This window comes from Lagopus muta, chromosome 34, assembly GCF_023343835.1.
Source record: "Lagopus muta isolate bLagMut1 chromosome 34, bLagMut1 primary, whole genome shotgun sequence".
Taxonomy (NCBI): Eukaryota; Metazoa; Chordata; class Aves; order Galliformes; family Phasianidae; genus Lagopus; species Lagopus muta.
In genome coordinates this window covers 130168-143440 of record NC_064466.1, presented here as the reverse complement: position 1 = coordinate 143440, position 13273 = coordinate 130168, and the positions used below count along the sequence as shown (strand labels likewise).

General features: G+C 54.6%; 1 protein-coding gene across 1 annotated transcript; it reads right to left on the bottom strand.

Annotated features, from left to right (window-relative positions):
* Nucleotides 1–2957: 2957 nt before the first annotated feature.
* Nucleotides 2958–13211, bottom strand: LPAR2 (lysophosphatidic acid receptor 2). Its single transcript, XM_048930170.1, has 3 exons — nt 12497–13211; nt 5653–6395; nt 2958–3494 (listed from the first exon to the last, which is right to left on the bottom strand). The coding sequence occupies exons 1-3, from the start codon at nt 12574–12576 to the stop codon at nt 3193–3195; spliced, it is 1125 nt and encodes a 374-aa protein (XP_048786127.1). The 5' UTR covers nt 12577–13211; the 3' UTR covers nt 2958–3192.
* Nucleotides 13212–13273: the final 62 nt, after the last annotated feature.

Genomic DNA, 13273 nt, shown 5'->3' with positions numbered 1-13273 from the left:
GGGATTGATGAAGGGGTGAACAGATGGATAAGGGGCCAAAAGATTGATAAGAGACCAAGGAATTCATGAGGCATCAGAGGATTGATAAGGGATCGGGGGATTGATAAAGGGTCAGAGGGTTGATAAGGGATCAAGAAATTGATAAGGGGTCAAAGGACTGATAAGGGATCCAGGGCTGGAAGGGTCCTTGCAGGTTAACCAGGGAGTGATTGGGTTGGAAGGGTCCTTGAAGATCACCCTTAGAACCACGAGATCATATAAATGGGGTTGAAGGGACTCTGTGGGAGCCAATGGTCTTTTTTAGTTCCCTCCATCCCAACCCATCCTGTGATCCAGTGACTCTCGTCATCTATGTGGACTGAGCTGATGGAGCAAATGCTGCAGGGATTTACAGAGCATCGAAAGATTGGTGGCAGTGTTTGAAAAGTCTCCTAAGATTATGGGATGGAAATAATGGAATCTCTTCCTAATCTCTTTCTGGAGGCCGCAATCCCTCCAAGGTGCTCACAGAGACACTCCAGCAATCTGTCTCAAAAGCAGAGCAGCAAATTGTAATGGATGCAAGCATCCAGGTCAGTATTCATCCATTCCCCCTCCCATCCCTCCTTCCACCCCTCCTTCCTTACATCTCTTTATCCATCCCTTCTTCCATCCATCCCTCTTTCCATCCATCCCTCCTTCCATCCCTCCATCCATCCCTCCATTCCTTGTCCTTCCATCCCTCCTTCCATCCCTCCATCCATCCATCCCTCCTTCCATCCCTCCCCCCTTCCATCCCTCCATCCATCCATCCCTCCTTCCACCCCTCCTTCCTTACATCTCTTTATCCATCCCTTCTTCCATCCATCCATCCCTCCTTCCATTCCTCCCCCCTTCCATCCCTCCATCCATCCATCCCTCCTTCCATCCATCCCTCCATCCATCCCTCCATTCCTCCTCCTTCCATCCCTCCTTCCATCCCTCCCCCCTTCCATCCCTCCCTCTTTTCATCCATCCTCCACCTCTCCATCTCTCCCTCCATCCCTCCCTCCTTCCATCCCTCCTTCCATCCCTCCATCCATCCATCCCTCCTTCCATCCCTCCCCCCTTCCATCCCTCCATCCATCCATTCCTCCTTCCATCCCTCCTTCCTTACATCCCTTTATCCATCCCTTCTTCCATCCCTCCATCCATCCCTCCATTCCTCGTCCTTCCATCCCTCCTTCCATCCCTCCCCCCTTCCATCCCTCCCTCCTTCCATCCCTCCTTCCATCCCTCCATCCATCCATCCCTCCTTCCATCCCTCCCCCCTTCCATCCCTCCATCCATCCATCCCTCCTTCCATCCCTCCTTCCTTACATCTCTTTATCCATCCCTTCTTCCATCCCTCTTTCCACCCCTCCATCCATCCCTCCCTCCTTCCATCCCTCCTTCCATCCCTCCCTCCATCCCTCATTCCATCCCTCCCTCTTCTCATCCATCCTCCACCTCTCCATCTCTCCCTCCATCCCTCCCTCCTTCCATCCCTCCTTCCATCCCTCCATCCATCCCTCCTTCCATCCCTCCCCCCTTCCATCCCTCCCTCTTTTCATCCATCATCCACCTCTCCATCCATCCCCCCTTCCATCCCCCCTTCCACCCCTCCATCCATCCCTCCATCCATCCATCCCTCCTTCCATCCCTCCTTCCTTACATCTCTTTATCCATCCCTTCTTCCATCCCTCTTTCCACCCCTCCATCCATCCCTCCCTCCTTCCATCCCTCCTTCCATCCCTCCCTCCATCCCTCATTCCATCCCTCCCTCTTCTCATCCATCCTCCACCTCTCCATCTCTCCCTCCATCCCTCCCTCCTTCCATCCCTCCTTCCATCCCTCCATCCATCCCTCCTTCCATCCCTCCCCCCTTCCATCCCTCCCTCTTTTCATCCATCATCCACCTCTCCATCCATCCCCCCTTCCATCCCCCCTTCCACCCCTCCATCCATCCCTCCTTCCTTCCATCCCTCCTTCCATCCCTTCCTATATCCCTCCATCCATCCCTCCTTCCTTCCATCCCTCCCTCCATCCCTCCATCCATCCCTCCTTCCTTCCATCCATCCTCCATCCCTCCCTCCATCCCTCCTTCCATCCCTCCCTCCATCCCTCCCTCCATCCCTCCATCCATCCCTCCTTCCTTCCATCCCTCCCTCCACCCCTCCATCCATCCCTCCATCCTTCCATCCACCATGGCGCATGGCATCACTGAGGAGAACTCACCCCACGTTTATGAATGGGCCCTGGATTTGTGAACGGCGCGTGGCATCGCTGGGAACTCACCACACATTTATGAATGGGCACGAAAGCTGTGAACGGCGCATGGCATCGCTGGGAACTCATCACACGTTTATGAATGGGCACTGAAGCTGTGAATGGCGCATGGTATCGCTGAGAAGAATTCACTCCACATTCATGAGTGGGCCCTGGATTTGTGAACGGTGCGTGGCATCGCTGGGAACTCATCACACATTTATGAATGGGCACGAAAGCTGTGAATGGCGTTTGGTATCGCTGGGAACTCATCACACATTTATGAATGGGCACTGAAGCTGTGAATGGCGTTTGGTATCGCTGAGAACTCACCACACATTTATGAATGGGCACTGAAGTTATGAATGGTGCGAGGCATCGCTGAGCAGAACAGAAGCACGACAGCACCGCTCTCCATTTTAGGAACAAAGAGCCCCCCCCAAAAACCCCACAGTGCTCTGAAATTCCAGAACAGACACTCAGAGAGGGGGAATCTGCTGCTCCAGATGGAATTCTGGCACATTCCTCTCCAAAGAGACATTGAGAAGAATCCGTTCTTCTCCTGGAGAGGCTGGAACACAACTTGGGTCACTTTGGGAATCACTCTGCAATGGGTTGAAGTGAAGAGTTCGGGTTTTGGGGGGCCACACAACCATTGGAAGAACTGATTCTGAAGGTACTGCAGACCCCCCCCGCAAAAAAACAATAATAATAATACAGAGAGCTGCAGCTCACCTGTAGAAATCAACGCAGCTTTAGAAACAGCCTTTAATTAAGCACGCTAATTAACAAACCGCGCGGTGGTCCCTTATAAAAGCATCCTTTGAGGGGTGTTTATGGGGATCCTCACCCCGCAGTGCAATGTCTCCCACCGGAGGGATTCCCCCTCCGTTCCCACGGTCAGAAAACGAGCGCGGCCCCAACGTCTCAAATGGAGGAATCCACCGTGAAATGCCCATTGAGTGACAGCGACCCACGGTCAGCCCCGTTGGGTTTCACAGCCGTGGGGGTGTATTTGGGATTCCGATAGCAGATGGAGCAGAGGATCCTCCGGAAGGTGCTCCTCATCTCGTTGTCCCGATAGGAATAAACGATGGCGTTGATCAAGGAGTTGATCTCAGCCAACAGGAGGACGTATTTCTCCACGGCCAAAACGTTGCAGCTCTTACAACCCAACCCGTCCAACAGCAGCACCACCTGCCCGGGGGTCCAACAGATCAGGAAGGCACCTGCAGAGAGAGATGGAACCCCATCCCCCGTTAGAATCACACAGAATCACCCGGGTTGGAAGGGACCCCAAGGATCATGCAGTTCCAACCCCCTGCCTGGCAGGGCCACCAAACATCCACATTCAGATCAGGTTGCCCAGGACCCCGTCCAACCTGGCCTTGAACACGTCCAAGGACGGGGCATCCACAACCTCCCTGGGCAGCCCGTTCCAGGGCCCAACCACTCTCCTAGTAAAGAACTTCCCCCTAACATCCAACCTCAATCTTCCCTCCTTCAACTTGGATCCATTTCCCCTAGTCCTGCTGTTGTCAGCCCTTTGGAAGAGTTTACTCCCCTCCTGGCTGTAGGTTCCCTTCAGGTATTGATAGGCTGCCATGAGGTCACCCCGCAGCCTTCTCTTCTCCAGGCTGAACAAGCCCAACTCCCTCAGCCTGTCCTCATAGGGGAGCTGCTCCAGCCCCCTGATCATCTTAGTCGCCCTCCTCTGGACCCTTTCCAAATCCCCCCATCCCCCATACCAACCCCATTCCCCCCTCACAGCTCCCTATAACGACCCCAGTGCCCCCCATCCCCCCTTATTGCCCCCTATACAGCCCCCTCATCATCTTAGTCGCCCTCCTCTGGACCCTTTCCACAATCTCAATGTCTTTCTTGTACTGAGGGCTCCACACCTGGACACAGGACTCCAGATGGGGCCTCACAAGAGCCGAGTAGAGAGGGACGATCACCTCCCTGTCCCTGCTGGCCACCCCTCTCCTGATGGAGCCCAGGATCCCATTTGCCTTTCGAGCTGCGCACTGCTGGCTCATGTTCAGTCTCTCGTCCATCAGGACCCCCAGGTCCTTCTCTGCCGAGCTGCTCTCCAGGCCCACTCCTCCCAGCCTCTACAGGTGCCTGGGGTTCTTCCAGCCCAAATGCAAACCTCATTGAACCTCATCAGGTTCACCCGAGCCCAGCCCTCCAGCCTGTCGAGGTCCCTCTGAATGGCATCCCTTCCTTGCACCGTATCAACCGCACCACTCAGCTTGGTGTCGTCAGCAAATTGCTGAGGGTGCACTCAATTCCCTCATCGATGTCATTAATAAAGATGTTAAAGAGCACCGGTCCCAAGACAGACCCTTGGGGGACACCACTTGTTACCGGCCTCCACCTGGACATAGAGCCATTGACCACCACCCTCTAGTTAGAGGAAAGGTGGGTTCCTGCCCCAACCCTGGGGCTTCCCTTGGGGTGTTGGGTGGAATCGAAGGGTTTTAGGTTCGGGGAAAAAGAGGTGAATGGGGAAAGACGGCGTCGGGATTCACCCAGGGACTCCTCATAGGGGTGACTGATGGGATTGTGCTGTTTTAGGGTGGGGGAAAGGAGTGAAATGGGGAAACGTGGCCCTACCTGGGTACATCCAATAGGGGTGAGCAATGGGATCGCTGTGTTTTAGGGTGGGGGAAAAGTGAGATGGGGAAGATACGGCTTCCTGCCCCGCTCCCCATAGGGATATGGGGTGGAATTGTGGAGTTTTAGGGTGGGGGAAAAGAGTGAAAAGGAGAAACATGGCTTCCTTAGATCCCTTCCTGCCCCCATAGATCTGTGGGTTCATCCCTCAGCAGATCTCCTCCCTGCAACCCACGGGGGGATGGAGGGAGCACTGTAGTGACCCCCAACCCCTGAGAAAATGCTGTTGTGACCCCACAACTCCTGAGGGGAAAGCAGGGGGCACTGCAGTGACATGGGGGGGGGGGAGGGGGGGGTGCTGTAGTGACCCCACAACCCCCAAGGGAACGCTGTAGTTATACCAAAACCCCTGGTGGGAAAGAAGGGAGTTCTGTAGAGACCCCATAACTCCTGGGGGGAAGGAGAGAGCACTGTAGTGACCCCCAGCCCCTGAAGGAGCTCTGTAGTGACCCCATAACCCCTGGGGGGAAGGAGAGAATGCTATAGAGATCCCCAGCCCCCGAGAGAACACTGTAGTGACCCCCAAGCCCTGGGGTACAGAGGGAGCACTGTAATGACCCCACAACCCCCCAAGGGGAAGACTGCAGTGACCCCAACCCCCAAGGGAACGCTGTAGTGACCCCACAGCCTCTCAGGGAAAAGAGGGAGTGCCGGAACAGCCCCACAACCTCGGTGGGAATGTCAGTGAGCCGCGACCCCCCAACTCACCGAGGATGATGGTGACCGTCTTGACGAGGCCGACCACGGTCTCCCTGTAGCGCGGGTGGAAGGAGGTGTGCGCCGACATCCGCCCCATCTTCCTCTTGACGTAGATGAAGATGTGGGCGTAGACCACCGCCATGAGGAGGAAGACGAGGAGGTTGGAGATGGCCCAGAAGGTCAGGTAGCTGCGGCTGTAGAGCGGGGCCATGCTGGAGCACTCCTCCAGGGCGCACAGGCAGTGCCAACCGTAGGATGGGATCAACCCCAGCAGCAGAGCCGTGGCCCAGATGCAGAAGATGAGGATCATGACGCGTTGGTTGGACATCTTGCTGTGGAGCTGCATGGTCAGCACCGTCTGGTGCCTCTCCACCGCGATGGCCAAGAGGTTGACCACCGAAGCGGTCAGACTGGTGTCCAGGAGGCTCTGCCGGATAAACCAGGTCTTCAGGGAGAGTTCGGCCGTCCTCGGCCCCGTGTGGAACATGAGGAACATGTAAGCAATGCCAGCAAAGAGGTCGGCGGCTGCCAGGTTGCCCAGGAGGTAATAGATGGGGTAATGGAAGCGGCGGTTGATGATGATGGCGGCGATGACCAGGAGGTTGGTGAGGAGGACGATGATGCTGACAGTGAGACCCAGGGCCACCACCAGGACATCTTTGGTCCTCCAGTAGGTGGTGAGCTCCTTCCGGCTGTTGTTGTAGAAGAAACCCACCGACTCGTTGTAGTAACAGTGCTTCATGGCCGCCGGCCTGGAAGGTGGGGGGAGAAAGTGGTGAGAGGGGGGGCGAGCACGGGGACGGTGTGGTTGGGGGGTGGGGAGGGATGGGGGAAAGCTGACGAGTGGGGTGGGGTTCTGGGAGGTGGTAGAAATGTCAAAAGATTGGTTTGGGGGGGTCCTGGAAGGCTGTAGAACTATGGAATGGGTTGGAAGGGTCCTTAAAGGTCAAAGAACTTTAGGGTAGGTTGGAAGGGTCCTTAAAAAAAAAAATCACGGAGCCGTAGAATGGGTTGGAAGGATCCTTTAAGACCATAGAAGCATAGAATGGGTTGGGTTGGAAGGGTCCTTAAAGATCATAGAAGCACAGAATGGGTTGGGTTGGAAAGGTCCTTTAAGATCATAGAAGCATAGAATGGGTTGGGTTGGAAAGGTCCTTAAAGATCATAGAAGCATAGAATGGGTTGGGTTGGAAGGGTCCTTAAAGATCATAGGAGCACAGAATGGGTTGGGTTGGAAGGGTCCTTAAAGAGCATAGAAGCATAGAATGGGTTGGGTTGGAAGGGTCCTTTAAGATCAAAGAAGCATAGAATGGGTTGGGTTGGAAGGGTCCTTAAAGATCATAGGAGCACAGAATGGGTTGGAAGGGTCCTTAAATATCACAGAAGCATAGAATGGGTTGGGTTGGAAGGGTCCTTAAAGATCACAGAACCAAACAATGGGTTGGGTTGGAAGGGTCCTTAAAGATCATAGGAGCACAGAATGGGTTGGGTTGGGAGGGTCCTTAAAGATCATAGAAGCATAGAATGGGTTGGAAGGGTCATTTACAACCATAGGAATATTGAATGGTTGGGTTGGAAGGGTCCTTAAAGGTCAGAGAACTTTAGAATGGGTTGGAGGGGTCCTTAAAAAAAACCACAGAACCACGGAGTGGATTGGAAGGGTCCTTAAAGGTCATAGAAGCATAAAATGGGTTGGGTTGGAAGGGTCCTTAAAGGTCATAGAAGCATAAAATGGGTTGGGTTGAAAGGGTCCTTAAAGGTCACGGAAGCATGGAATGGGTTGGGTTGGAAGGGTCCTGTAAGGGAGGTATAGAGCAGTGCACCCCAAAAAGGCCCCCATAAGAAGCCCCTCAGGGAGGAAACCACGTTGTGCAGCAGCACTGAGCGCCCCTACGGCCCAATCTGCAGAGTCACGGAACCACGGAACCTCAAAGAACCTCACAGGACCTCACAGAACCTCACAGGACCTCACAGGACCATGGAACCAGAGATCCATGGAACCTCACAAACAGAACCTCACAGAACCTCGGAACCAGAGAACCTCATAGAACCTCAGAATCATGGAACCTCACAGAACCTCACAGAACCATGGAGCCACAGAATTTCACAGAACCTCACGGAACCTCACAGAGCCACAGAACCATGGAACCTCACAGAACAGTGGAACCATAGAACCTCACAGAACCACAGACAGAACCAGAGAACCTCGCAGAACCTCACAGAGCCATGGAACCACAGAACCTCATGGAGCCTCACAGAGCCATGGAACCACAGAACCTCACAGAACCACAGACAGAACCAGAGAACCTCGCAGAACCACAGAACCTCACAGAACCTCACAGAACCTCACAGAACCTCACAGAACCAGAGAACCTCGCAGAACCACAGAACCTCACAGAGCCATGGAACCACAGAACCTCACAGAACCTCAGAACCAGAGAACCTCACAGAACCTCAGAATCATGGAACCTCACAGAACCTCACAGAACCACAGACAGAACCAGAGAACCTCGCAGAACCATGGAACCTCACAGAAGCTCACAGAAGCTCACAGAAGCTCACAGAACCATGGAATTACAGAACCTCACAGGGCCTCACAGAACCATGGAACCTCACAGGATCTCACAGAACCACGGAACCACAGACAGAACCAGGGAACCTTACAGAACCTCACAGAACCTCACAGAACCTCACAGAACCTCACAGAACCTCACAGAACCACAGAGCCATGGAACCACAGAACCACACAGAACCAGAGACAGAACCAGAGAACCTCGCAGAACCACAGAACCTCACAGAACCTCACAGAACCACACAGAGCCATGGAACCACAGAACCTCACAGAACCACAGAACCTCACAGAACCTCACAGAACCACGGAACCACAGAGCCATGGAACCACAGAACCACACAGAACCACAGACAGAACCAGAGAACCTCGCAGAACCACAGAACCTCACAGAACCTCAGAACCAGAGAACCTCAAAGAACCTCACAGAACCTCACAGAGCCATAGAACCACAGAGCCATGGAACCAGAAAACCTCACAGAACCTCACAGAACCTCACAGAACCTCACAGAACCACACAGAACCACACAGAGCCATGGAACCACAGAACCTCACAGAACCACAGAACCTCACAGAACCTCACAGAACCTCACAGAACCACGGAACCACAGAGCCATGGAACCACAGAACCTCACAGAACCACAGACAGAACCAGAGAACCTCGCAGAACCACAGACAGAACCAGAGAACCTCGCAGAACCACAGAACCTCACAGAACCTCACAGAACCTCACAGAGCCATGGAACCACAGAACCATGGAACCAGAAAACCTCACAGAACCACAGAACCTCACAGAATCTCACAGAACCACAGACAGAACCAGGGAACCTTACAGAACCTCACAGAACCACGGAACCACAGAGCCATGGAACCACAGAACCTCACAGAACCACAGACAGAACCAGAGAACCTCGCAGAACCATGGAACCTCACAGAACCTCACAGAGCCATGGAACCACAGAACCTCACAGAACCACAGACAGAAACAGAGAACCTTGCAGAACCACAGAACCTCGCAGAACCTCACAGAAGCTCACAGAGCCATGGAACCACAGAGCCATGGAACCAGAAAACCTCACAGAACCACAGACAGAACCATGGAACCTCACAGAACCACAGAACCTCACAGAACCATGGAACCAAAGAACCACGGAATCACAGAACCTCGCAGACCCATGACGTCACTCCCAGCACCCCATACCTGCGGCGGTCAACCCATGAGTTCTCCATCCATCCCCTCTGCAACAGTGCTGTCATTCAACACTCATTACATCGGGGGGAAACCTCATAGGGGGAGATGTGGAAGTGTCAGAACCCAGAGGGTATCCCGAGTCAGAGTGGAACTGTGGGGAGGATGGAGCCCAACCCCTGGGAAGGACTCTGATCATTTCCCTTCCCGTCTTACAGACACCCAGATGCAAAAGCAGGGCCTGACATGGAGGGGTTGGCAAAGCACAGAATGGGCCAGGGTGGAGGGGACCTGGAAAGACCATCAGGTGCCACTCCCCAGCACTGGACCCCTGTTCCTTCAACCCCATTTCTATGGTTTTATGCTTCTAAAGATGACCTGCAAGGACCCTTCCACCCCAAACACTCCATGGTTGACCTGGAAGGACCCCTCCACCCTGACCATTCCCTGGTTCTATGGTTGACCTGGAAGGACCCTTCAACCCCAAGCACTCCATGGTTGAGCTGGAAGGACCCCTCCACCCCAACCATTCCCTGGTTCCATGGTTGACCTGGAAGGACCCTTCAACCCCAAGCACTCCATGGTTGACCTGGAAGGACCCTTCAACCCCAAACACTCTATGGTTGACCTGGAAGGACCCTTCAACCCCAAGCACTCCATGGTTGAGCTGGAAGGACCCCTCCACCCCCAACCACTCCATGGTTGACCTGGAAGGACCCCTCCACCCCGACCATTCCCTGGTTCCATGGTTGACCTGGAAGGACCCTTCCACCCCAAGCACTCCCTGGTTGACCTGGAAGGACCCCTCCACCCCGACCATTCCCTGGTTCTATGGTTGACCTGGAAGGACCCTTCCACCCCAAGCACTCCATGGTTGACCTGGAAGGACCCCTCCACCCCGACCATTCCCTGGTTCCATGGTTGACCTGGAAGGACCCCTCCAACTCAACCATTCCCTGACTGTCCTGCAAGGACCCTTCCACCCCACCCCAGCCATTCTCCAGTTGACCCATAGGGACCCTTCCAACCCAATCATTCCCTGGTTGACCCGCAAGGACCCCTCCAACTCAACCATTCCCTGTTTGGCCTGTAAGGACCTTTTGAACCCAACCCCTCCCAGGCTGACCTGTCAGGACCCTCCCACCCCACCCCACCCCACTGAACACTTTAACCCCCCCCAAACGCAGCTCAGACTCCCACTGTCCCAACAACTCCGTCCTCTGCTCCCCTGCCAGCACAGACTGCATTCCGGGACTCTGCAGCTCTCGTTAGCAGCAGGGAGGTGAGGTCATTAATCAGGCTCGTTATCGCCCGCACCCAGCACAGCATTGGGCAAACAACGCAGTCAGGTCTGGCACTGCACTGAACTTTTGATCTCTGCTGGGAAAAGGGGAGACAGAGGTACATTTATACTGGGAAAAAGGGGGAGAGGGGAGCATTTATACTGGGGAAGGGGGGAGAGGGGAGCATTTATGCTGGGAAAGGGGGGGAGAAGGGAGCATTTATACTGGGAAAGGGGGGAGAGGGGAGCATTTATACTGGGAAAGGGTGGAGAGGGGAGCATTTATACTGGGAAAGGGGGGAGAGGGGAACATTTATACTGGGATGAAGGAGGAAGGGAGGAAGGCTCCAGGTTGGGAGGTAGAATTTGGGGAGAGGCCATTCTGACAGCAAAGCAGCTCCAAACTCACAGCTCCCACCCAGTGCTTGAAAAGCAGAACCCCCAAAGGACAGCAGAGCACTGCTGAAGTCACTGCGTGGTGACACACATGGATGCCCAGGGAGGAAGGGATTGCAGTGGGACTGGGGCTCAGAGCATCCCATAATGATCCAGCCGTGCAGACATGAAGCAAAGCCATAAATGCCATCCAACTCACATCCAACCCCATTCACGTTTTTTTGCCATCAAACCCCACTCACTTTTTGTTTTTTGCCATTGAACCCCATTCAATCTTTCTGCCATCCAACCCTACTGACATTATTTTTTTTGCCATTTAAAGCCCTTCCCCCCACAACCACGGGGATTCATCTGGCACAGTGGGCATCGTTTTGGCACAGCAGCTGCTCACCCCACGCTTTCACTCGAGAAACCTCAACATTTCCAAGGGAGATCCTCGTAGGGCATCCCGAACTGAAAGGAACCCATTGGGATCATTGAGTCCAACTCCTCCTCCCAAACTTCTGAGCCAACAGCGAATTGAATCGGTGTGACACTGAGCTGGGGGGCGGGAGGGGGGGGATGGGGGTACGTCCCCAGTAAGCAGCAGCAGCTGCTGTGCCTCTTGATTACCGCCCTGCAGTTAATTAGCCAGGCGACCTTGGCGCTCGGTGGCAGAGAACAACGCCACGAAGCAAAACACGATGGGGGGGAAAGGAAGAGTGTGAGCAAAATCTGTTGCTGTGATGCACAGCGGATCTGGAGGAGCCCCCAGACCCCTCCCCACGGCTCTTCACGCTCCGTGATGGGATCTTATGGGATTTCCCCCCCCCTCGCCCCCCAACCCACAGCGGCGTTGAATGGCCAAAACCAGAAGTGAACGCACTCCTCCAACTCTGCTCCCTTTCTCAATGAGAAAACACCGCAGTGGGGGCACACGGAGAGGCCATGAAAACGCATTTCCCCCCCCCCCCTCCCAGCCCTTTCCCCCCTTCCCAGCCCTCTCCCCCCTTCCCAGCCCTCTCCCCCCCCTCTCCTCGCTCATAGAACCGCTGCCCTCCATTCACACTGAGCTCAAGAGGTTCTGTGCTGGAAATCACAGCACGAGGGGGGCCCTCCTCCCATCCCTGCCTTCCTCCCACGAATGTGAGAGGCGCTGCTCAGCCCCCCGGAGGTGTGGGAGGACGGAGCGGGGATGGACCTCTCAGATCCACAATCAGTGCTAATTAAAACTGCCTTTTATAGACCCATTGTCCCAAGCCGGCTCGCCGTCCCATTTGTTTCACGCCGCGCAAATTGATGGGCCAAAGGTTGAAAGCGCCGCTCCTTTTTTTTTTTGTTGTTGTTGTTTGTGGTTCCTTTCTGGCAGAAAAAAGAAGTGAAGAAAAAAAAAAAGGACAAAGTTTTTGCTCTCTCTTCAAAATAAAGCCATTCTTACCTGCAAACACACCCACTGCATCCAGACCGCGCTTCTAGCATCGCTGTCCCCGCCGCAGGGAAGAGGGAGAGCTGTTCCATATGGAGAACCCCATCTTGGGAGGGAGGGAGGGGGGCAAAGGGCCTTTCCAAACCCAAAGAGCTGAGTGGAAAAGTTTCAGAGAGGCGTTAAGGCCGACGGCTCCCAAAGGCGAATTTGCCAGAGCTGCGATGAGCCCTTCCCTCCTTGGACCCCTCCCCTTGGGCGGATCCTTCGGGATCCCGGATCCACCCCAATCCGAGTCCTCTCCTCCTTGATGGAAGCTGGAGTCTGGTTCTGAATGTGGGCTGGAAGGAGTCGGTTCCGATCCGTCGGCATCGGGCTGGGGGGGGTGGTTTCACCAGTATAAAGCACAAACTGGGCCCACCGGACCCACCTGTGCTCGGCTGCTCACTTAAGACCTGCGGTCTTCCTCAGCCTTCATCACGGAGATTTGAGGCTGAACTGAAAGGCTGAGGAATCACCAGCAGAACCAGAAGGGCTGAGGAATCACCAGCAGAACCAGCAGAGGTGGGAACGGGTCGGGAGGAGCAGCGATGGATGAGGAGAGGTTGGAATGTCAGCAGGGCAACCCTGGGGTCCGGCAGAAGCTGAGCATCACACCGACCTCCTCAAGGTCTCCCTTCATTCTGCAGCCTCCACGGGCTGAAATGATGCCACGGAGCTCACGCAAGCCGCCAAAAAAAATGCATACAAATGAATTGGGAAGAGCTGAGCATCACCAGCTGGTTGTAAATC

What these genes read in the sequence shown, in the direction of transcription:
- LPAR2 (XM_048930170.1), bottom strand. Translation starts at nt 12,576, where the DNA reads ATGGAACAGCTCTCCCTCTTCCCTGCGGCGGGGACAGCGATGCTAGAA. An exon ending in TGCAGTGGGTGTGTTTGCAG is followed by an intron (nt 6,396 to 12,496) that starts GTAAGAATGGCT and finishes CCCACCTTCCAG; the next exon opens with GCCGGCGGCCATGAAGCACT. An exon ending in GACGGTCACCATCATCCTCG is followed by an intron (nt 3,495 to 5,652) that starts GTGAGTTGGGGG and finishes CTCTCTCTGCAG; the next exon opens with GTGCCTTCCTGATCTGTTGG.